General features: G+C 33.8%; 1 protein-coding gene across 6 annotated transcripts in view; it reads right to left on the reverse strand.

Annotated features, from left to right (window-relative positions):
- The window catches only part of LOC106623134 (fatty acyl-CoA reductase wat), a 21,947-nt gene extending 5,363 nt beyond the window's left edge, over positions 1–16,584 (reverse strand). Inside the window, exons 1-6 of one of the 6 annotated variants that reach the window (XM_070112334.1) lie at positions 16,509–16,584; positions 15,844–16,450; positions 6,273–6,452; positions 6,082–6,197; positions 5,606–6,000; positions 5,436–5,545 (exon numbers count right to left, since the gene is read on the reverse strand). In XM_070112334.1, coding sequence (XP_069968435.1) covers positions 5,436–5,545; positions 5,606–6,000; positions 6,082–6,197; positions 6,273–6,378 — 727 coding nt within the window. In that variant the 5' untranslated portion in view covers positions 6,379–6,452; positions 15,844–16,450; positions 16,509–16,584. The other 5 variants (XM_014242538.3, XM_014242539.3, XM_014242540.3 and 2 more) reach the window with 5 other exon arrangements.
- Between the last annotated feature and the right edge of the window lie 6,728 nt (positions 16,585–23,312).

The following is a 23,312-nucleotide window of genomic DNA, read 5'->3' on the forward strand; positions in this document are numbered from 1 at the left end:
GTGAAGAAAATATCGCCAAAAAAAATATATTCTACAATGATGACGAAACACTCAGAAACAGCGATACTTCTGGCAACAGCACAGATAAGAGTAAAGGGAGCAAATGAAGAGTACGTGACATTGCGAGCTCTAATCGATCAAGGATCTCAAAAGACTACTATTTCCGAAGAAGCAGCTCAAATACTTCATTTACCAAAAAGGGAGAGAAGTAACTGAACTGCAAGGTTTAGGAAATATCACAGTGGGAGTGTCCTCGGGAGACTCTCGCAAACAAGCTATGGCGCGGTTTCTTAATCTTGAGAAAAGGTTCGTTATAAATGACGAGCTAAGAAAACAATATGTGCAATTTATGAGAGAATATTTAGAAATGGGTCACATGGAAAAAGCAAGTGAAAATAAATGCGGAAAATACTATTTGCCACATCAAGCAGTGATTCGAGAAGACAGTCTAACAACTAAACTACGAGTAGTTTTCGATGCATCTGTAAAAACTACAAATGGAAGTAGTTTAAATGATATCCTTTTCATAGGACCGAGACTTCAAAATGATATATTTGACATTATAATCAAATGGAGACTTTGGCAATATGTATTAACTAGTGATATTGAAAAGATGTTTCGACAAATTAAAGTAACAGATAGTGATCAAGATTATCAACGTATATTGTGGAGGGAAACAAAAGGAGAATAGGAGGAGATAGAAGAATACAAATTACAAACAGTTACGTATGGGACAGCATCAGCTACTTTCCTGGCAACGAGAACTTTACAAGAAATTGCCAAATTCAGCGAGCCTCACAACTATTTGCTTTAAAAAATTATTAAAAACGACTTCTACATGGACGATTTAATGACAGGAGCAGATTCAATAAATGAATGTAAGGCCATTCAGTATGAAATATTGAAACAACTACAAAAATATGGATTTCACTTAAAAAAGTGGATGTCAAACAACAGTGAAATCATAGCAACAATTCCAATAAATAGCGCAATTAAAGTAATAAAAATACGACGAAACAATAAAGACATTGGGTATTCAATGGGATCCTACCAAGGACATGTTTGGATTTAATACGAATCTTTCCAAGCAAAAACTAGTTACTAATAGACAAGCTTTATCTGATCGCGAATTTTCACCAATAGTAGTTATAGCAAAGTTGTTTATACAGAAACTTTGGTTGATGAAACTTAACTGGGACGAGTTACTTGACGAGAATTTAACAAAAGAATGGCAAGAGTTTATGCAGCATATACCAGAGATAAAAAGAATAAAAATTCCTAGATGGTTTGAAACAAAAAGCCACTTTAAATTGGAACTACATGGATTCGCAGATGCTTCAGAGAAAGCTTATGCAGCAGTTGTATATGCTAAAGTTGGATCAGTTATAACAATAGTTGCTGGCAAAACTGAAGTGAATCCAATTAAAAATAAGAAAACATTACCAAAACTGGAGCTATGCGCGGCTCACCTACTTGCTAAATTGTTAGAAAGGATAAAAACAGTTATAAACAGAGAAGTAAATATATAATATTTGCTTGGAGCGATTCATCTATAACGTTAGCATGGATAAATAATGGCCGAAGTAAAGACAGATTTATCAGAACAAGAGTAGAAGAAATCAAATTACTTGCTTCCAATGCGATATGGCAACACATTGGAGCAAAAGACAATCCAGCTGATGTAGCATCCAGAGGAGTACTTGCGAATAAACTAATAGATCATTAGTTAGTCATCAGATATTCTAGTTTAATCAAATTAATTAGGGTAGTAGCTTATATCTTACGATTCATAAAAAGAATACGAAGACAAAAATGTTCCAAATACTTAATAAAGTCAGAAATAAAAGAAGCTGAAAAGATATTAAGAAAATATCAGCAAAAATTACAATTTAGAGAGGAAATTCAGAGTTTAGAAATCAAAAAAGAAATTTGTCATTAAATTAGCATTGCAAGCTTAAATCCAATTTTAGATTGTAATGGAATCCTTCGTGTAGGAGGTAGATTAGGTAATGCAAATCTTCAATTTTATCAAAAGCGCCTAATAATATTAAATAAATCACAATTGTCATCATTAATAATTAAAAATGTTCATAAAATAACCTTGCATGGAGGAAACAAGTTAATGGTATCAATAATTAGAAGAAATTACTGGATTATTGGATTGAAAAGTTCCATAAAAAAGACAATTCGAGCTTGTTGTAGATGCATACGTTACCGCAAAGAAGTATCAAAACAATTAATGGGAAATCTCCCAGAATTCCAAGTATCTAAGTCAATTCAATTTACACACGTTGGTATAGACAATGCAGGACCGATTCATATGAAATGTTCAAACGGAATAGGACAAAAAATATTTAAAGGATACATAGCTGTATTTGTTTGTATGACAACAAAAGCTATTCATTTAGAGGCAGTAACTGATTTAACAACCGAAGTGTTCCTAGCTGCCTTGAAAATATTTTTTGCTAGAAGAGATAAAAGTCAACATATATATATACTCGGATAATGGAACAAATTTTGTCGGAGCTTGTAGAAGAGTAGACTGAGATTTTAAAGTAGCAATTAAAAAAAACTCAACTGTAGCTCCCATTTTAGAAGCTGAGCAAATTTAGTGGCATTTTGGGCAGCCGGCAGCTCCTCACTTCGGAGGAATTTGGGAAGCAGGAGCAGGAGGAGTCAGTTAAATATCATTTGAAAAAAGTGATAGGCCAGAGTAAATTGACATTTGAAGAAATGATTACTTTGTTATCACAGATTGAAGCAGTACTGAATTCACGACCTCTATGTGCGATAGATAGTGAAAGCGACGTTTTAACACCTGGTACTTTTTTAATAAGATGTCCAATAATAGATTCTCCTGAAGCAATTAATGATACACAAATAGGTGCATTAGATAGGTGGAAATTAGTACAAAAAATTAAAAGAGACTTTTGGAAACGTTGAAAAAACGAATATGTTGTAATGTTCCAATGTAATGCCAATCTCGCAGAAGGACAGATAGTAATTATTAAAGATGAAGAAACTCATCCAGCCAAATGGCCATTAGGTAAAATTATTAAAATTCATCCGGGACGTGATGAAGTATAAGAGTTGTAACTCTAAAACTACAAAATGGCTTACTTAAACGGCCTGCTCACAAATTATGCCCACTAGAGGTAACAAACACCAGTGAACAGAAGAACCAAATCAGGTTACAAGTTTGTTGACTTTAAGAATAAAAAAAATGCTACAAACTCAGAACAGCCTAGTAGAACAAGCAAATTGATGATGTGGTTCTTAACGTTGCTCATATTAGCAACACCAGCAAAATCATTATACATTAATGATACAGCTAAGCCAGGAGCTTCAGTAAAAAGTTCGCTCGGTTTTTATCTAAGAGATGGCGTTATTGTCCATAGTACTAGTGTTAAGTGTCGCATCATGTCATACTATACGGCGCTGAAAACGTGTTTATTCGCGCTAAAAGTTTGTCTTTAACAGTTTTTCGATTGATTTACTCAGTTCGTTGTAAGCGCTCGTGAAAAATGGACACCAACAAAGAGAAAATTCGCTATATTTTACAATTTTTCTTCGATCAAAGCGAAAAAGCAGCCAAAGCAGCTGAAAACATTAATTTAGTTTATGGGCCCGATACTGTAAACGAACGTGCTCCGTTCCGGTAATTTCGACGTCAAAGATGCACCACGCGTCGGGAGGCCTGTCGTCGAAAATTGCGATAAAATCATGGAAATAGTGAAAACAGACCGTCACGTGAGCACTTATTTAATTGCTGAGGAACTAAAGATAAGCCAGAAAACCGTTTGGAACCATTTGCATAACCTTGGATTCAAAAAGGAGCTCGATGTTTGGTTGTCACACGAACTAACGCAAAAAACATGATGGACCGAATTTCCATCTGCAAATCGCTGCAGAATCGCAACAAAATCGACCTGTTTCTGAAGCGGATTGTGACTGGCGATGAAAATTGGGTCACTTATGACAACATCGAGCGCAAACGGTCGTGGTCAAAGCTCGGGGAAGCGGCCCAGATGGTGGCCAAGACCTGATTGACGGCCAGGAAGGTTTTGCTGTGTGTTTGGTGGGATGGGCAAGGAATCATCTACTGCGAGCTGCCCTATGGCCAAACGGTCAATTCGGCCCTCTACTGACAACAACTGGACCGCTTGAAGGCAGCACTCATCCAGAAAAGGCCATCTTTGATCAACAGAGGCCGAATTGTGTTCCATCATCTTTTCCTGTCCATGGCGAACGCGCTTAATGGTGAGAAGTTGGCCGCAAGAGAGGCCTGTCAAAATTGGCTCTCCGAGTTTTTTGGCAATAGGGACGCAGTCTTCTACGAGAGGGGTATAATGAAGTTGGCATCTCGTTGGCAACAAGTTTACGAACAAAACGGCGCATATTTGACTTAAATCGGACAAATGTACACAAGTGAAAAATCAATAAAAAACCGAACGAACTTTTTACTTTACCAATATTTGGATCCGATTAATAAAATGGATATAATAAATTCAAAATGGAATTTAAGAGTCTATTACAAACTAGGTACTTATCCAAAAATAAAAGCAGAATATTTAATAAACAAGTTTGATTTGAATCAATATTTACTTATAAACCAAGTAGATCTAGATAAATGTTCTACTAACTCGGAAAATCATTACCAATGTCCTGGAAATTTAGCTTGGAAATCAGCGACAGATAATTTATGTGAAATAGCAGCCTTGAAACAGACAATATATGGATAAAATTATCTTCTCAAAATCGTTGGCTTTACAAATTATTTACCAAAGCAATGATATATCTAGAATGTGATAATAATCAACAAATATGTATGGAAATCCTTAATCAAGGCATTATAACAATAAGCGAAGGATGTACAGCCCGACATGAAGGAGTAACTCTAACAGCATCTCATCATATACAATCCGAAGTTAATAAAGAATTACTATCCTCTTCTTATACAATTGAAAGGTATAAATTTTCATCACGTAAGTGGTCACATTTCGCTAACTTTGGTTTTAATATTATTATTCATTTCTATTTTATATACTTATAAGATCAAAATGTGTAGCAAGAACTTGTACTATTCCATTTGAACTGCCAGAGAGTATCATGTGTGTGTACGTATGTATTATATATAAGTGCGTTAGATGCACTAAGTCACACAGTGAATCTAAACAGTTGTAAAATATCGATGCATTGGTATCTGAAGTATGCAATAAAAATAAAATACATATTTACACATATGTACTTTTAAGCATACACACATACATATATACCTAGTTAAGAGATTAGAATTAAAAAATGTATTTAAGAAAGAAATTTTAATAAATATAAGCAGAGTCAAAAGTAAACTCTCAGCGTACAGAAATAAATTAAAGAGTTTTTCTGTACACTGTTGAAGGCAAAAAATATAATAATACATATAAAAGATTTACCTATGCCAGGTCGAAACATGCCTACTGGCAATTTATTTCCGTACATCTTGATTATATCCTCAGCAACAGCTTTTGTGAAGGTATAAGTGTTCGGCCATTTACCTAATAGTCTAGAATTATTTATATGTATATGTGAGAGGTAAGTTGAATGTGAACTTAAACAGACTTACACAGGCGTCATTGACTCCAGTAGCTTATCCGGCATGCATTCTGTCAAAAGTATTAAGTTTTTCGAATCACTAGGTGGTGAATAAAATTTCTCATCGATTTGTCGGAGGGGGCATTGGGTATATGCTGTGGAGATGTGCAAGACACTTTTTAGATGCTTCATTTCACTACAAAGCAACAAAATATCGCGCGCTGCCTTCACATTAATTTGCATGGCTACTTTTAATTTTTCATCAAATCGCACTGTTGCTGCCATGTGAAATACTATATTCACTCGTTGAGTAAGCAGCTTTCGATCTTCACCACTGAGACCCAAGTCGGGCAACATGCAGTCTCCTGCAATGCCTTGAAATTGATGACGAAATTTAGGTGCCACTTTTTTCATTGAATTAAAAATCTGTTGAATTAAGAAAGTTTCCAGCAAATGTTTTGAAATAAGTGTACTTAAATTCTAAGGCGAATATCTAGAGTAGCTTACCGGGTCATCAAATATCTCCTCCGCACGTGTGTGTACATCCTTGTTGTTTTTCATTCGAATTAAAATATAAATATTTTCTATGCCAGGGCATGACGTAAATAATTTATTTAGTAATACTATAATAAGCGGAACATAAAAGTCAGTAACTAAATGAGTACATCTTTGTTTTATAATTAAAAAACGCGTCTTACTTTTTCCAAGAAAGCCTGTTCCTCCGGTTATTAGTATATTAGCACCCTCGTAGAATTTTTGAAGTGGAGTTGCCTTTTCTTCTACCACTAACTCGCTTATGTGCATAATGTTGGTTTGTTTTTACTTTAATGACAATTAAATCCAAAATAGTGGCTTTCACTTTGCAGCCCTTTTATAAGCTTGAAAAGAATAAAATATGATTTTATTGGTATATGTACATTAGAGCAAGTCGATTTTTTTTCTAAAAAATCGCGTTTGCGAGAAATGTTCTACGGATCATTCTAAATATTTTTGCTTAGGAGAATATGGGTCTAAAACCGGTTTCGAGCCAACGATTTTTAAGCGAAGTTTTTTTTTCAGGATTATAAAAAATTCCTCGTCAGTTTTTTCGATATCCCAATGAAATTTAATACATTGGTGCATTTTAAGATTCTATTGTTCATTTGTCGGTATCGGAAAAATCATACAACTATGTCACATATCTCCCATACAACCGATTATTCAGTTATTTTACTTTACGATTGGCTGCCTTTATATGACATTATGACAGTGAATTTGAAGAAAATCGGACAACTTAACAAAAGATATGTGATATAGTTGTCTGATTTTCTTTCGTCTCGGGACCGTTGATGAAAAAAAAAGACCTATCGGCCGGAAAAGTGATGGCCGTAGTTTTCTGGGATTTACGTGTGTGATCTACGGGCAAAACGATCACAGAGAGCTGAATTGCAGAAAAACTACCAATTGGCGAAGAATAAGGTGACTTTTCAACATGACTTTCGCCATAGCCACAGCCAAATTAATCGACTTTGGCTACGAACCCCTTTCTCACCCACCGTGTTTTCCAAATTCCCGTGAGACGTATTTTTCAAGAAGTTAGTAGTTTGTTGGCTTGCAATTTTTTCTAATTCTTCTTTTTTAGGCTAAGCACTTATCAGGCCGCCCTGGTATAGTGATCAATGACTCTTTTGTGATATTTTGAAAGAATAGGATATACTGATTATATTTAGAGGATATACATACTTATTTTTATTCATGAAATAATCCCTTATGTGATAAATGTGAATGTACTTAACTTTGTTCGTTACGCTTTTACGCCGAAACCACTTAACCAATCATCATGAATCTTTGTACACATATTTCTAATGGTATTAGAAACGATATATGATATTTATTATTAAAAATATATGTATATATTTTACGTACGAAAACATTTATTTCGTCAGAATGTTTTTTGTAGAAACTTTAAAATTGAAAAAATTTATTCTTGCACATATATTTGTTTGTAGAAAATATTAAAATCAGGTAAAACAAGCCCACAAAAATGCATCGAAATGCATCGTTATGTTTAATAAATGAAAAAAATTTCTAAGACACATTTTACAAGAAACCTTAATATTGTTATAAATGTTTTTTGTTTTCATCTTCATGTGTAAATTAAATTAAAGTTCTTCATATAGTATGCATGGAGAAAGAATTAAATATGTGAATATTTTTCAAAATAAAAATTTGTTGACGATTTTCATTGATACTTCCCCTGGTATGAATTTTTCGACAATCTTTTATTATTACCGAACTATTATTTTCCGATCTTGTCGATTATTGTGGATCCGCCACTGCCTCCTCTATATTGATATTGTAAAAGTGCAATAACTTTTTATTGTTTTTCAAAATCTTTCAATTTATAAGATATTTTCACAAATTATCGCCAATTATTTCTGCTAGCTTCCATATAACGCCTATACAAATTTATTATTTGACCATTAACAACACAGGACTAGTACGTGTTGTATTCATTGATAATACTTTATTGAACCTAAAAATGGAGGAAGTCTGATACAACCATTGAAAATGTTTTGATACTATTGAAAACGATGTCGAATGTTAAGTAATATAGTGTAACTAATACATTTATTTTCTGATATGAATTTAAATACACCTATTTGAAAAAAGAACTATAGTAGAGGTGTTGTTTCCAACACCAAGGATTGTTAATGTTGAACAGATGAGCTGATCTAGACAAAAACTGAACGTTTTAAACTACCTGAAAGATATCTTAAAATCATTTCTCCTTAAAATTAGTTTTGAATAAACAACTTACAAACTTACCGACAGAGAAGTGAATTTAAACAAATATGTTTGGCTAAGTTTCGATACTTTGAAAATTTGGTAACGGTACTAGATAAACTGTAGTGAATAATAATAAGTATTCGTTTTCTTCAATTACTTAATTGACCTACAAAGCCAAATTCTTTGAAATCGTGCTATGTATACGAATACGTACATACCTTCGCTCCAACCAACTCTCTACATACCTAGTATGCGTGAATTTTTTTTAAAATATTTATATGTACACTCATACATACCTATGCATGCCGTGTCCCAGTTCAAAGCTGTTTTATAATGTATTACTTTATATATTATAGGGGCAATAGCTTTAATATTTATAAACCAAACGAAATAGACGTTGTAAATTTTACAATTTTACTATTTTTCAGGCTCTGTCAGGATATAAACCAATTACATATATAAAGTTTTTATTTTTTAATTTTTAAATTTGCCTCATAAATAAATTCAATATGTCCATTGTATATTCAACCGGACAAAGTGCAAAATTTTTACACCGATTCTTATGAAGCCTTTAAGCGCCTTTTTTAATGCTGTTAACATATTTATTTAGTTGCCTATCGCATCTGCATTAGTTTTCAACATAACCTTTGTATTGAGGAGTTCACACTGTATGAGATGTGAAATTCTCGTTCTCAGCATGCTTAGTTGATATAACTTTAGTGGTTAGCAAGACATTTTTCCATTTGGACACGTCCACGCCCTGTCCTACTGCAATTCCCTACACCAAATTACAATTTCGTAGCCTTGTTATAACACATTATAATTTTTCGATTAACAGCTTTTGTGGGACAATGATCCAATTCCGCCCATATACAAAACATTGAACAAGTGTACCGAGTTTCATTCAAATCTATAACTTTTTACTACAGCTATCACTTGCACGAATACACGGGTTAAGTGACAAAATTATTATACTGTGTACAGCGAATTGCGAGAGTATAAAAAGTCTTGTCTACAACCATATTTGGTATCTTATAAGCTTATACTATTAGTTCTAGACTTACATATATTAATTACTACAAGTCAACTAGTTTTTTGCTAGATAACAATTATTATATATTATTATATTTAGTCTAAAGTAAATTAGGGGTGCTCACGTCCTAGCTTACTTGACTTACTTTGGCTCGCAACAACATAACTTTCAACAAGCACCTAATTTTTAAAGCACTAAGTTGACAACTATGATTAAAACAGATGCTTCAGAGTTTAATTATTCACATCATAACTTAAAACAAAACAAGATGCCTCAGAGTTGAAATATTCACAACATAACTTCTTGTAAACTAAAAACAAATGCTTCAGAGATAATTAATACTTCGCAAAATTTAGGTACCGCGAGTTACCAGAGGAAAGAATTGGTGGAACTAGCTGAACTTTATTAAAAAATTGAAAGTAGCGGTTTTGTTTGGGAAGGCTGCAAAGAATCGGGTGTTTTAAAATAGAATAAAACCTGCTAGCAAAAAAGACAACATATTCTCATGCTTTGAATCAAGGCCTTACTATTGCATATATGTATATATCGGTTAGAGAAATATTAAACCGATAAAGTCGATTCAACCTTAGGTGTGCCCCTGAATAAACGACATTTTGTTTTCACGTAACTTCTGTTGCAGACATTTCGTTTTTTTACTGAACATACATTTTTCTCCTCTAATTGAATGTACCATTCTTCACATTGTTATAAATATAAAAGATTTTATATCATTTCTAAATTGTATGTATTTATAGAGTAAATTGCTAAAATTTGATTTGAAATCAATAAATATATTGTAATGTCTAAAATAACCGTTTTTTCATTTTAAAAATTCAAAAGGAATTAATCATAATTTTTTAAATGTGATAAAGATATCCTTAAATACGGTACGGCGCGGTGGTGCGTTTTCATTGGTCGATTTTATTTCTCCTTTGCGCGTCACACTTAACACACTCGTATACAGAAATACATTTCGTCGCTGTTCTGTATAAGTTGCAAATACTTACATACAGTTGCTGATTCCTATGCCGATAACTTTTAGATATCACCTGAAGAACAAAGGTACGCAGCAGAAGACAAGATAATTTGTTTGTTGAAAAGATTTCAAAATGGTGCATCAGTTGGAGACTTCATCGGTATTTCATTCATCAATTCTTTATTATTTTTTACTAATTATTTCGGCATCCTTTCGTAGGTGCATACGTGGCTATATATGACGACAAATTAAAATTGGCCGATTTGATTCGGATATTCATTCATGGAAAGACTAAGCCAAAACCAGAAACAGAACAAATGATTTTGCACGAGAATGATTTAAAAATTTTAATTTATTTTTAGTTTATTTTTGTAAATTGTTTTCTTTAGATTTTGTGCACATTTTGCTCAAATTTTTCAATAAAATTTAAATAATTTAACATTCTTCATAAATTGTATTTTCTATTGATCGAATTTCGACTACTATGGGGTCTGTTTTTGCATTTTCTGAACAAATTTACAGTAATGAAGTTACAGTATGAAATGATTTACCATCAGGAAAAAGAGATTTCAAGAAACCTAAAACTAACGGACTTTTTTGAAAAATGGGGAACCTGAGAATTTTAGATTGAAAATTAAGTTTTTTTTTCGATTTTAGGTCGAAACGAGGTTTCCTCTTCAATATTTTAAATATAAACAATTACAGTAAGTTTGGGAGCCAAGAAGGGAATAAAATTCCACCAAATCTCGTGAAAGCAAAAAAGAAATTTGTACAAGATAAAAATACAAAATCCAAAAACTTGAACATTTAAATTTTTCACATAAATTTTGAGGTTATGCGATAAAAATCTATATGCAAAAGATATAGATATTTTCCTCAGCTACAATATTGCAATATAACATTTTTCTATAGGACTCGTAGTTTTGCCAGAAATCGAGATACACTGTTCCTAACCCATAAAAATTCAAGCACGCCTCTCCCCTTCCTTTTCCCGACGTTAGATCTCCATAAATTATTTTTATACTCTCGCAACATGTTGCTACAGAGTATAATAGTTTTGTTCACCTAACGGGTGTTTGTATGACCTAAAACTAATCAAGTTAGATATAGGGTTATGTATATATACAATAAATGAAAAGGATGAAGAGACGAGTGGAAATCCGGGTGACTGTCTGTCCGTCCGTCCGTCTGTGCAAGTTATGACTTGAGTTAAAAATGAGATATCTTTATGAAACTTGGTAAACATGCTTTTTGGTACCGTAAGCCGGTTGGTATTGCAGATGGGCGTAATCGGACCACTGCCACGCCAACAAAACGTAATTAATCAAAAACAAATAAATTGCCATAACTAAGCTCCGCAATAAGATACAGGATGACATTAGGGAGGGGCATCTGCAGTTAACATCTTTTTTAAAAAGTGGGCGTGGTCATTAGACCGTGGGCGTGGAACCGCCCACTCTTAGGTGAAACCCCTTATCTTGGGATCTGCTAAACCGATTTCAACCAAATTCGGTACATAACATTCCTCTCATATTTTTATGTTATAGTGCATAAATGGGCGAAATCGGATTACAACCACGCCTATTTCCCATTTAACACCATTTTAAATTCCATCTGATTCTTTCACTATCCACTATGCAAATCAAACAATAATGATTGTATCGGGGTAAAACTTTGCGTAAATAATGCGTTTATATATTAGGTCAAGTAAAAAGTTCGTTCGGTTTTTATCTAAGAGATTGCGTTATTGTCCATAGTACTTGTGTTACGTGTCGCATCATGTCATACTAAACGGCGCTGAAAACGTGTTTATTCGCGCTAAAAGTTTGTCTTTGACAGTTTTTCGATGGATTTACTCAGTTCGTTGTGAGCGCTCGTCAAAGATGGACACCAACAAAGAGAAAATTCGCTATATTTTAAAATTTTTCTTCGATCAAAGCGAAAAAGCACCCAAAGCGGCTGAAAACATTAATTTAGTTTATGGGCCCGATACTGTAAACGAACGTGTAGCACAAAAGTGATTTGCTAGGTTCCGTTCCGGTAATTTCGATGTCAAAGATGCACCACGCGTCGGGAGGCCTGTCGTCGAAAATTGCGATAAAATCATGAAAATAGTGGAAAAAGACCGTCACGTGAGCACTTATTTAATTTCTTAGGAACTAAAGATAAGCCAGAAAACCGTTTGGAACCATTTGCATAACCTTGGATTCAAAAAGGAGCTCAATGTTTGGGTGTCACACGAACTAACGCAAAAAACATGATAGACCGAATTTCCATCAGCGAATCGCTGCTGAATCGCAACAAAATCGACCCGTTTCTGAAGCGGATTGTGACTGGCGATGAAAAATGGGTCACTTATGACAACATCGAGCGCCAACGGTCGTGGTCAAAGCTCGGGGAAGCGGCCCAGATGGTGGCCAAAACCCGATTGACGGCCAGGAAGGTTTTGCTGTGTGTTTGGTGGGATTGGCAAGGAATCATCTACTTCGAGCTGCTCTTCTATGGCCAAACGCTCAATTCGGCCCTCTACTGCCAACAACTGGACCGCATGAAGGCAGCACTCTTCCAGAAGAGGCCATCTTTGATCAACAGAGGCCGAATTGTGTTCCATCAGGACAACGCCAGGTCACACACGTCTTTGGTGACTCGCCAGAAGCTCCGGAAGCTCGAATGGGAGGTCCTAATGCACCCACCTTATAGTCCGGACCTGGCACCAAGTGATTACCATCTTTTCCTGTCCATAATTATTTCGGCATCCTTTCGTAGGTGCATACGTGGCTATAGTCCGGACCTGGCACCAAGTGATTACCATCTTTTCCTGTCCATAATTATTTCGGCATCCTTTCGTAGGTGCATACGTGGCTATATATGACGACAAATTAAAATTGGCCGATTTGATTCGGATATTCATTCATGGAAAGACTAAGCCAAAACCAGAAACAGAACAAATGATTTTGCACGAGAATGATTTAAAAATTTTAATTTATTTTTAGTTTATTTTTGTAAATTGTTTTCTTTAGATTTTGTGCACATTTTGCTCAAATTTTTCAATAAAATTTAAATAATTTAACATTCTTCATAAATTGTATTTTCTATTGATCGAATTTCGACTACTATGGGGTCTGTTTTCGCATTTTCTGAACAAATTTACAGTAATGAAGTTACAGTATGAAATGATTTACCATCAGAAAAAAGAGATTTCAAGAAACCTAAAACTAACGGACTTTTTTGAAAAATGGGGGACCTGAGAATTTTAGATTGAAAATTAAGGTTTTCTTTCGATTTAAGGTCGAAACGAGGTTTCCTCTTTAATATTCTAAATATAAACAATTACAGTAAGTTTGGGAGCCAAGAAGGGAATAAAATTCCACCAAATCTCGTGAAAGCAAAAAAGAAATTTGTGCAAGATAAAAATACAAAATCCAAAACTTGAACATTTAAATTTTTCACATAAATTTTGAGGTTAGGTGAAAAAAGTCTATATGCAAAAGATATAGATATTTTCTTTACCTACAATATTGCAATATAACATTTTTCTATAAGACTCGTAGTTTTGCCAGAAATCGAGATACACTGTTCCTAACCCATAAAAATTCAAGCACGCCTCTCCCCTTCCTTTTCCCGACGTTAGATCTCCATAAATTATTTTTATACTCTCGCAACATGTTGCTACAGAGTATAATAGTTTTGTTCACCTAACGGGTGTTTGTATGACCTAAAACTAATCAAGTTAGATATAGGGTTATGTATATCTAAATGAAAAGGATGAAGCGACGAGTTAAAATCCGGGTGACTGTCTGTCCGTCCGTCCGTCTGTGCAAGTTATGACTTGAGTTAAAAATGAGATATCTTTATGAAACTTGGTAAACATGCTTTTTGGTACCGTAAGCCGGTTGGTATTCCAGATGGGCGTAATCGGACCACTGCCACGCCAACAAAACGTAATTAATGAAAAACAAATAAATTGCCATAACTAAGCTCCGCAATCTTTTTTAAAAAGTGGGCGTGGTTATTAGACAGTGGGAGTGGAACCGCCCACTCTTAGTTGAAACCCCTTATCTTGGGATCTGCTAAACCGATTTCAACCAAATTCGGTACATAACATTCCTCTCATATTTCTATGTTATAGTGCATAAATGGGCGAAATCGGGTTACAACCACGCCTATTTCCCATTTAACACCATTTTAAATTCCATCTGATTCTTTCACTATCCACTATGCAAATCAAACAATAATGATTGTATCGGGGTAAAACTTTGCGTAAATAATGCGTTTATATATAATATGTTATAGTGCGAAAATGGGCGAAATCGGATTACAACCACGCCTATTTCCCATATAACGCCATTTTAAATTTCATCTGATTCTTTCACTTTCCACTATGCAAATCAAGCAACAACGATTGTATCGGAGTAAAACTTTGCGTAAATAATGCGCTTAAAGTATGCCACCTTGTGATTAAAAATTGTCTAAATCGAACCAAAACTGTTCAAGCCCTTAGGTACTGAATATGTAGACCCCAGTGCTTACAGTTGACCTTTTACCGGAAATATCGGTCAGTGTGTAAGATATATAATTGAAATTCAAGCAAAAAGCTTTTACAAAATAAGTGAAATTGTTTTAACATGTACTAATATTTATAAACCTAATTGCAGTACCAAAAAAGTACTGTACATATTTATCAATGTATACTCTGCGTTAAGTGAATATTGAACAAAACTATAAAAGAAATATAGCAACATGACATCGTATTGGCAACCAAATTAGTTAAAGCACCGACCAGCCATTAAAGCATATTCCAAAACCTCACAATTCTTCATTGATTCACGTTCAAATTGTTATACAACTTTTATACTTGTAGGGCCAATTACTGATCAATTTTATTTTTAAATATTTTGCCAGAAACAAATGCGTGTGGCGTTACTAATTATTTTTTTATTTTTACACATATGCACCTTATGAAAACACATATTGTAATACTTACATTCTGCAATCAGAATTGAAATTAAGTATTTAATAATAATTATTATTTTATTTAAATTACCACAAAATGTACGGATGCACATGTGAGTTCAATAAACAATACGGTCTATAGATGTGAAACAAACATAATTTTATTTATTTTGTTGACACAATCGAAGTTCATTTTCAGCATGCACTTATGGACATAAGTACATGTCACAATATTTAATAAATTAATATGAACATACAATGACTTGTAATAACGGAATTTACTTCAAATGCCAATGAAATTTGGCAAATTGTTGTTTATGACATCCAAAACCAATCAAACTATCTATCGATATACCATTTTACTATTTGCACTTAACGAATATGTATGTATGCGTGCATATATTCAGGTATGCTGATGTAAGTTACGGGACTGATTACACAATATTTGGTAAGCGAAAAATATCAAACTTTCTTCATTATTTTGTAAATGAACTCAATCGTTGTAATGCGATATATACTTGTAGAAGCATCTTCTTACCGGAAATGGGTTTGCAATATCCGGCGCCGAAATTTAAAATAGAAATACGTCTACACTCATAGGTATTTTTTCAGTATTTATTTTCTAAAATATTATTAGCGCGAAAAAGACAATATTCAATTATTTATGCAGTTATAAATATTTAATGATTGTTAACAGTCACTATTCTTATTATAGTATTTTGATTTTTTTCTTAAATGAGTAAGTTATGCTCTTCATTGTTTACACCCCGACGAAAGTATGCACAGTTTAAATCTAACACATTTGCTGACCAGAAACTATGACCATGCCGCACTGTTAGTTATTTCATCTGAATTAGCTGCGTATCAAACTGCACTATAGCTTCGTGTCGCATAGCTTCGAGTCCCCTACTCTAACAGTTTTGGAAAAAGGCGTAAGAAGAGTAAAGTTCGTAAGCGGTTCCGCAAGCGCACATTTAATAAAGTTTAAATCCAATTTCTCCATCCCCATTCCACCTAGACATGCAACAATATTTTATCGCAAAAACAACATTAGCAATAATAGCATAGCACATTGCGATCAGCCACTACGTAACTCCAACTATGACCAAAAGTGTGCAATGTAAAAAGAAAAAAAGCATGTAATGCTAATAAAAATAAAATTAGTTTCGAAAAAAGTGAAGAAGGCGTCACAACAACATTCACCAATATTTTAGCAGCAAATATCGGCAACGGAACACACAGTAATATCAGTGAGTATCGGCAAAAATCCCAAACATGAATAAATTGGTCAACAAATAACAGAGACCAAGCTAGCAACAACAAATACCTGTATGCATGCACATTCATAAGTATATAAGTATGTTAATGTAAAATGGAAATATATGTATGTATATACATACTTACATACTGATGTACATGAAACGGTGATGGTTGTTCGAACGGTATGTCAACATTTAGAAGTCAAACGTGCGGAAATACATTTATTTTACAATATAAGTATATGTATGTACATATATATGCTTACGCAGTATACATATCAAATTAAATAAATAAATTCATATGTACACCATACATAAAAAAATGTTTACAATAATTGTAAAATGCGTAATGTAAACAATAAAAATAAGTATATGCTTGGAAATCTGAGTACAGACGTGAAAACATTTGTTACTTAGTATCGACAACTGCCTTTTCGGTGCTGCCCTTTCCGTTTACACTCGCAACTCGAGCCGGACAACTTTCTGTTATTCCCCTTCATATCATTTTTTAAAACCCTTGTATAATTCATTTACGCGACGCACAAAAACATTTTTCATTAGCTAATTTACCACTTTTTTAAAATATTTCTATTATATTAACCTTATTTGTATACATATTTGCATATCGCATACAAAAAATAGGGCATAACATTAAAATTTCTAAATAATTTGTTAATACTCATTTGAAAACGAATGGAACTGTAACCACGAAAAGAATTTCAAAATGAAAAAGAATGCCGAATGTCGAATTGCGAAGCAGCGAACAGCTACAAAGAAGAACTCCAAGCATGTTGGCCGAGCACGAGAAACTCGGTGCCCTTTGTCTTTTCCCGTCGCTCCTTCGCCTGCAAACTGCGGTTTGCCGCAACAGAACCTCCCTTGTGTGAACAAGCACTAAAAGTATATGTACGGTACATGCATGGGCATAAAGGGGCAAACGTGCGCATATTACATATAAATTAAATATTTATGTATATACGCGTAAATATTTATATAATCAAGGGCTTACATTCATACATATGCATTGCAATACGTAACTCGTACTTTTGCGAAACGAGCTTTAACTTGTCAGTTACAGGCATGTGAATGCCCAAATGTGTATGTATGTTAAACATGCTTCAAGCTATGATATGAGGCGCATCCGTTAATGGGACTATCTTCTTTTAATATTGAAATTTGCAACAAAAAAAAACGCGCAATGGTGACATTACTAAAATGTACGCATTGATTTCGCAATTTGAATATGTTATGATCATCTGATGAAATGACTAGAGTATGGGGTTAGGTGGAGACATGAAAATATTACAAGTTACAATTTTAAATAATTTTTTATTGCCAGTAAATTTTTTTTATTTTATAAAAGTAAAAACATAGAATCATTAAAAAAGATTTCGACTTGACTTGGCAGAAATTTTAAGAAAGATTTATGATTTTAAAAGTAATAGTTATTTATGTATACTGATTCAGTTCCAACCGAAGCTCTTTGCGGTGATTATCACTAATCCCTGGGAAATCATCAACTGTAAATCGGAAAAAAGTTAGCTTTCTTATAAGATAATCTAGTGCTTGGTCGAAGCTTTTTTAAACAAAAAAAAATGGTGTGTTCATGAATTTTTTTTCCAAATTTTCGGCAAAAACCCATAAATTAATTGTTCATAAAAAATCGAGATTAAAAAAATCCTTCGATCAGGCACCAGTTTTTCATATTTTCAAAAAGCTACATAAATTTCATTGGCCACCAGGCAAAGACAACGCTAAAATCTCTGAACAAATTTTGCAAATCGGACCACTATAGCATATAGCTGCCATACAAACTTCACCATTCAAATCAAGTTCTTGTATGGACAACTTTTTTATTCGATCGAGCTACATAATAATTGCAGCAGTACACAAACTGTGTTGCATATTTGCTGATACTCTGCTGATGTGCAGACAAAAATTTAGTGTTGCCGATTATTTGCATAAATTGAGCGCAAAATGTGACAGTAGAGCATGATGCTGTTGCAAGTGTTGCCAGAAATTCACGCAGAACGTGATACTTTGACAAATTTTCAACATTGCTGTCGTGATTGCCATTTGAAATTTGGCATAGAATATTTTCGAAGACCACGTTACAATCTCCGAAGAAATAGTTCAGATCGGACCACTATAGCAAATAGCTGTCATACAAACTGACCAATCAAAATCAAATTGTTGTATGGAAACTTATTTCGTTGTAAAGGCTATTCCAGGTTTGGAACAACCGAATACAACGTTTGCTCTTGTTATACTCTCGCAACATGTTGCTACAGAGTTATATAGTTTTGTTCACCTAACGGTTGTTTGTATCACCTAAAACTAATCTAGTTAGATATAGGGTTACGACTGTCTGTCCGTCCCTCCATCCGTCCGTCCGTCTGTGCAAGCAGTAACTTAAGTAAAAATTGAGATATATTTATGAAACTTGGTAAACATGTTTCTTAGTACCGTAAGACGGTTCTGTTAAAAACGGTACTGTTAAAAACTAGTAAAAGAGAGACATTAAATTTTATCTCTGGGATGGTATGAGATGACTGTATAGGAACCGCGTTCAAAATTAAACAGTGGGCGTGGCACCGCACACTCTTAGGTGAAAACCCATATCTTGGGATCTACTTATCGATTTCCAAACCTATTTGGCATATAACACCATTTTAAATTCTATCTGATCATCGGGGTAAAACTTTGCGTAAAAAATTTAAAGTATGCCACCTTGTGACCAAAAATTGTCTAAATCGAACCAAAACTGTTCAAGCCCCTAGGTACTGAATATGTGGACCCCAGTACCTATAGTTGACTAAACGACCTATAGTTGACGAAAATATCGGTCAATGTGTAAGATATATAATTGAAATTCATATAGTAAAATAAATAAATGAATCTCTCGATAATATGTAGTATGATTTTGTGTCAAAAATGGATTGAATCGGATCAATAGTTCTTATAGCCCTCATATACCTAATATAAAGATTTTTGAACTTCTGCGTGACTTTATGCCGGCCAATATGTGAGTTATCTCAATGAAAATAAGAGAGCGTGTTTTACTCATAACATGGTATCTTTGTGCATCAAATGGATCAAATCGGGGGAAAATTTTACCTACTCCCCATGTAACTAATATCAGGATTTTCGAACATTTGTCTGACTTTACTCCTTTTGATTAGAGATGGTATGTGAGGTACCTTAATGAAACAGTTGGAGCATTTTATTAGGCTGTGGCTGTTAGCAGTATGTGGTATTGGCAAAAATTGATAAAATCGGATTAATACTACCCTCAACTTCCAGTTACTACTTTCTTTATCCTAACCAGTTTTATGCCGAATATGTCGGTCAGTGAGTATTAATATTTTTTTTTATATATAAAATTGCCTCAAAATATTCTCGAGTATAGCAATGTCAAAATTAATAACTTTCTCTATTCACAATATATATATATGATTTCCGTCCTTCCACCTGACTTTACACCGTTCCGGTTGATTAAAATGTGACATTTTAACGAAATTAAGTGGATAAGATTTCTTAAAAATTATGTGGTTTGACGCTGAATTAGAATGAAATTAGTATATACCTTGGTCTAAATCTCACAACTTCATATAATGTATTCCTATTCTCTGGTTGACGTTTGCCACATAAGCTTATAATATAAAATTTAGCCCCTTTGATAGAGTTAATATCACATTCATTCTTATGTATATCTCACTTCAAGCAATAAAACTGAGACTAAGTTTATGGCCTTTGATATAAGTCAAGAAGATACTAAATATGATTGCTATTTAATCACGATTTCTTTTAATAATGGATGTTTAATTCTTTCTCAACATTTTTTTAACATAAGGTTTGAAGGAATTTCCGGGCCTTTGATTCCTGCGAATTGCAAGAGTATTATAAATATTAGATAAACGATAGTTTAATGCCGAAAATGTATGAAATCGGTCCACGAATTTCCCCAACTCACATGTACTATTTATGGTATAATTTTTTTTCGTTAATTTGATAATTTAATGAAATTAAATGGACAGTTTTTCTTAAAAGTAATGTGGTGTATCTGCATATGAATGAAATTGATCTAGACCTTTGTTTAAACCCTATAACCCTAATATATTATATATATTATATATAAAAATATCTTTCTAGAAAAAATCACATGAAATAAATATTAGTAATGTAGTATCAAAAGGGCTAAAGACCCTTTTTATGTGGTAATAGATAAACTGCGTCCCCATCGGTTGAAATGCTACTGTCTATTATTTCAGTTTTGCGACACATTTTAATGTGAAGGTCATGAGATGCACTGTAAACTCCAGAAAATTACATTTTTACCCAGCGCCGTTGTCAGCTTATGAAAGGTTTAGATATTAAGACAGAAAGAAGAAAATCTACAAACCTGCTCTACATATGTGTATACCATACTTAATTATATGTAAGTTATTTTTACTTTAGCCTTCATGGGCAGACCTTTGAAAATAGGTACCATAGATCCCCCTGTTTTAAAAAGCGTTAGACAAAAGCAATTTACGGAGAGGTTTTCCGAGCACCTGATTTTAATACAATGAATTAAACTACTTATTTCTAAAATATAAATATAACTAAATATTATGTATTATTATGTTAGTGAATATCTAAGTAACATATTGATATACAAAAGCACGTAAGCTGTGAGTACAAATATATACCATAACAAAACTATTATATTCTGTAGCAACATGTTGCAAGAGTATAATAAATATCAGTACACCGTGTTTGTAGTTTCAGTTAGTGCCGTTTCACACAGGGATTCAAAAGAGTCTCATACCAGTTTATTGTGGGCGAGGGGACGACGAGGAAAGACGAAGGGACCGTGCCACTCGTGTTCGGGTGGCACGCTTTGTGTTCTTGTTCGTAACAGCTCGCTGCTACCCTTTTCAGCATTCCTTTTCACTTTCAAATTCTTTGAATGGTTGCAAGAGCGCTCGGTTTCAAATGTATTCGATCGCAAATTTGAGTTCTGTTATCTATTTTTGTATGTAATATGCAAATACGTATGCATAGAATAATAGAAATATTATGACAAATTGTAAATAAGGAGAAAATTAAGATATAGATTATGGAGTAAAGAAATTATGAATTTTTAATACGGAGTAAAGAAATTATGAGTTTTTAATACTTAAAGATTAGGAAATTCCTATTATAAATTTGGCCTTGAAAATATTAGTAGCGGATATTCAATACATTCTTGTGGATTAGGGAATTCCCGTCTTTAGTATTTCTTTGAAACTATTTAGCGGGTAGGTACTTGTATTATGCATATTGTTCTACCATATTCATGGTAATTCATTGCAAGCAAAATGTGTGACCATCATCTCAACATACAAATGAAATACGCAGCACGCAGTGTTGCGCAGTCGAACCGCACAAATATTTACGAAAATTTTGTGAAAAGGAATACAGAAAAACTAGACTCGAGTTGCTGGACTCTTTTTGACCGTGTGAACGCCCAGAGCGACACCAAAAGAAAATTTGAAAAAACTCAGACTCTTTTGAATCCCTGTCTGAAACGGCACTTACACTACATTTCTTGACCAGCAAAGTGCTTTCTTCAAACGAATTTCAGTGTAACAGTGTAAAAGCTGTGTTTAAACTATTTTTATATACAGTTACGAGCAAACACATATACATCTGGTGCACATATGCCATAGTACCTATACATAGTATTTTATATATTAAGCCATTTATTATTTATTAATTATGCCTAGTAGACGACTTAGTACTGTCTTCAGAATAGAACACGTATGAGAGTTCTTCGTGCAAACTCTTTATATAGAGATAGTGAGCAGTCACAAGATACTGTAAGTCACGCTAATCGTAGATTAGATTACGATGTACGTCTGTCCGAACAAATTATCACTACAAATCAACATAGAACCAGGCGAGATAATCTCGAGGTATGGTTTTTTGAACAAAATTTAAATACTGTTCAACATAGGGACGTCTAAGTCCCCAAATCCGCTCTAAGGAGCAAAGCACAAATACTCGGGGAAAAAGATTTCGGCGCTATAATGCCAAGGTTCGATCTGTTGAGCAAGTTGTAAATACTATTGCGCAAGAACACCCGAATGCTGCATCCGCCATCTTTTTAATGTAAAAATTTCCTTCAGAAGATGGAAATGACAATTTTTGTGCTACTTGCAAAAATGCAATTGTTAAAAAGCACGTTCCAAAAATATGTTAAGCTAACGGTCTAGACTTTCCTGAAGTACCGGATTGTTTGAAAGATTTAACCCCAATTGAAGAACGTCTCATTATGCCTAGATTACCTTTTATCACAATTCGTGCGTTAGGATATCAAAGTCAGAGTTTGCTCAAAGGTGCTGTTGTTAATATACCAATTTCTGTTAACAATATTGTGACATCTCTACCAAGGTCCTTTGATGAGGCTCATGTGATAAAAATTCACTTAAAAAGGCATTTGGAATACAATCATAATTACATGATCGATACCATACGCACCGCAAAGATTATGGAAGCTTTGCAATTCTTAGTGAATACCCCTCTGTATCGTGCATCTGAGCACAATATACATATTAATGAGAACTGGAATTCAGAATTTAATAACCAAGAAGAAGTTTCGTTTGTTGCATCTGCAGAGGATTCCCGATTGGTTCAATCTTTTCATGCGGAACAAACTTCTCATGATAATCCCGCAGGTAATAATATTCAAACGACTCTTTTACCTTCAGAGCTAAATCCAGGC

Source organism: Bactrocera oleae, chromosome X, assembly GCF_042242935.1.
Source record: "Bactrocera oleae isolate idBacOlea1 chromosome X, idBacOlea1, whole genome shotgun sequence".
Taxonomy (NCBI): domain Eukaryota; kingdom Metazoa; phylum Arthropoda; class Insecta; order Diptera; family Tephritidae; genus Bactrocera; species Bactrocera oleae.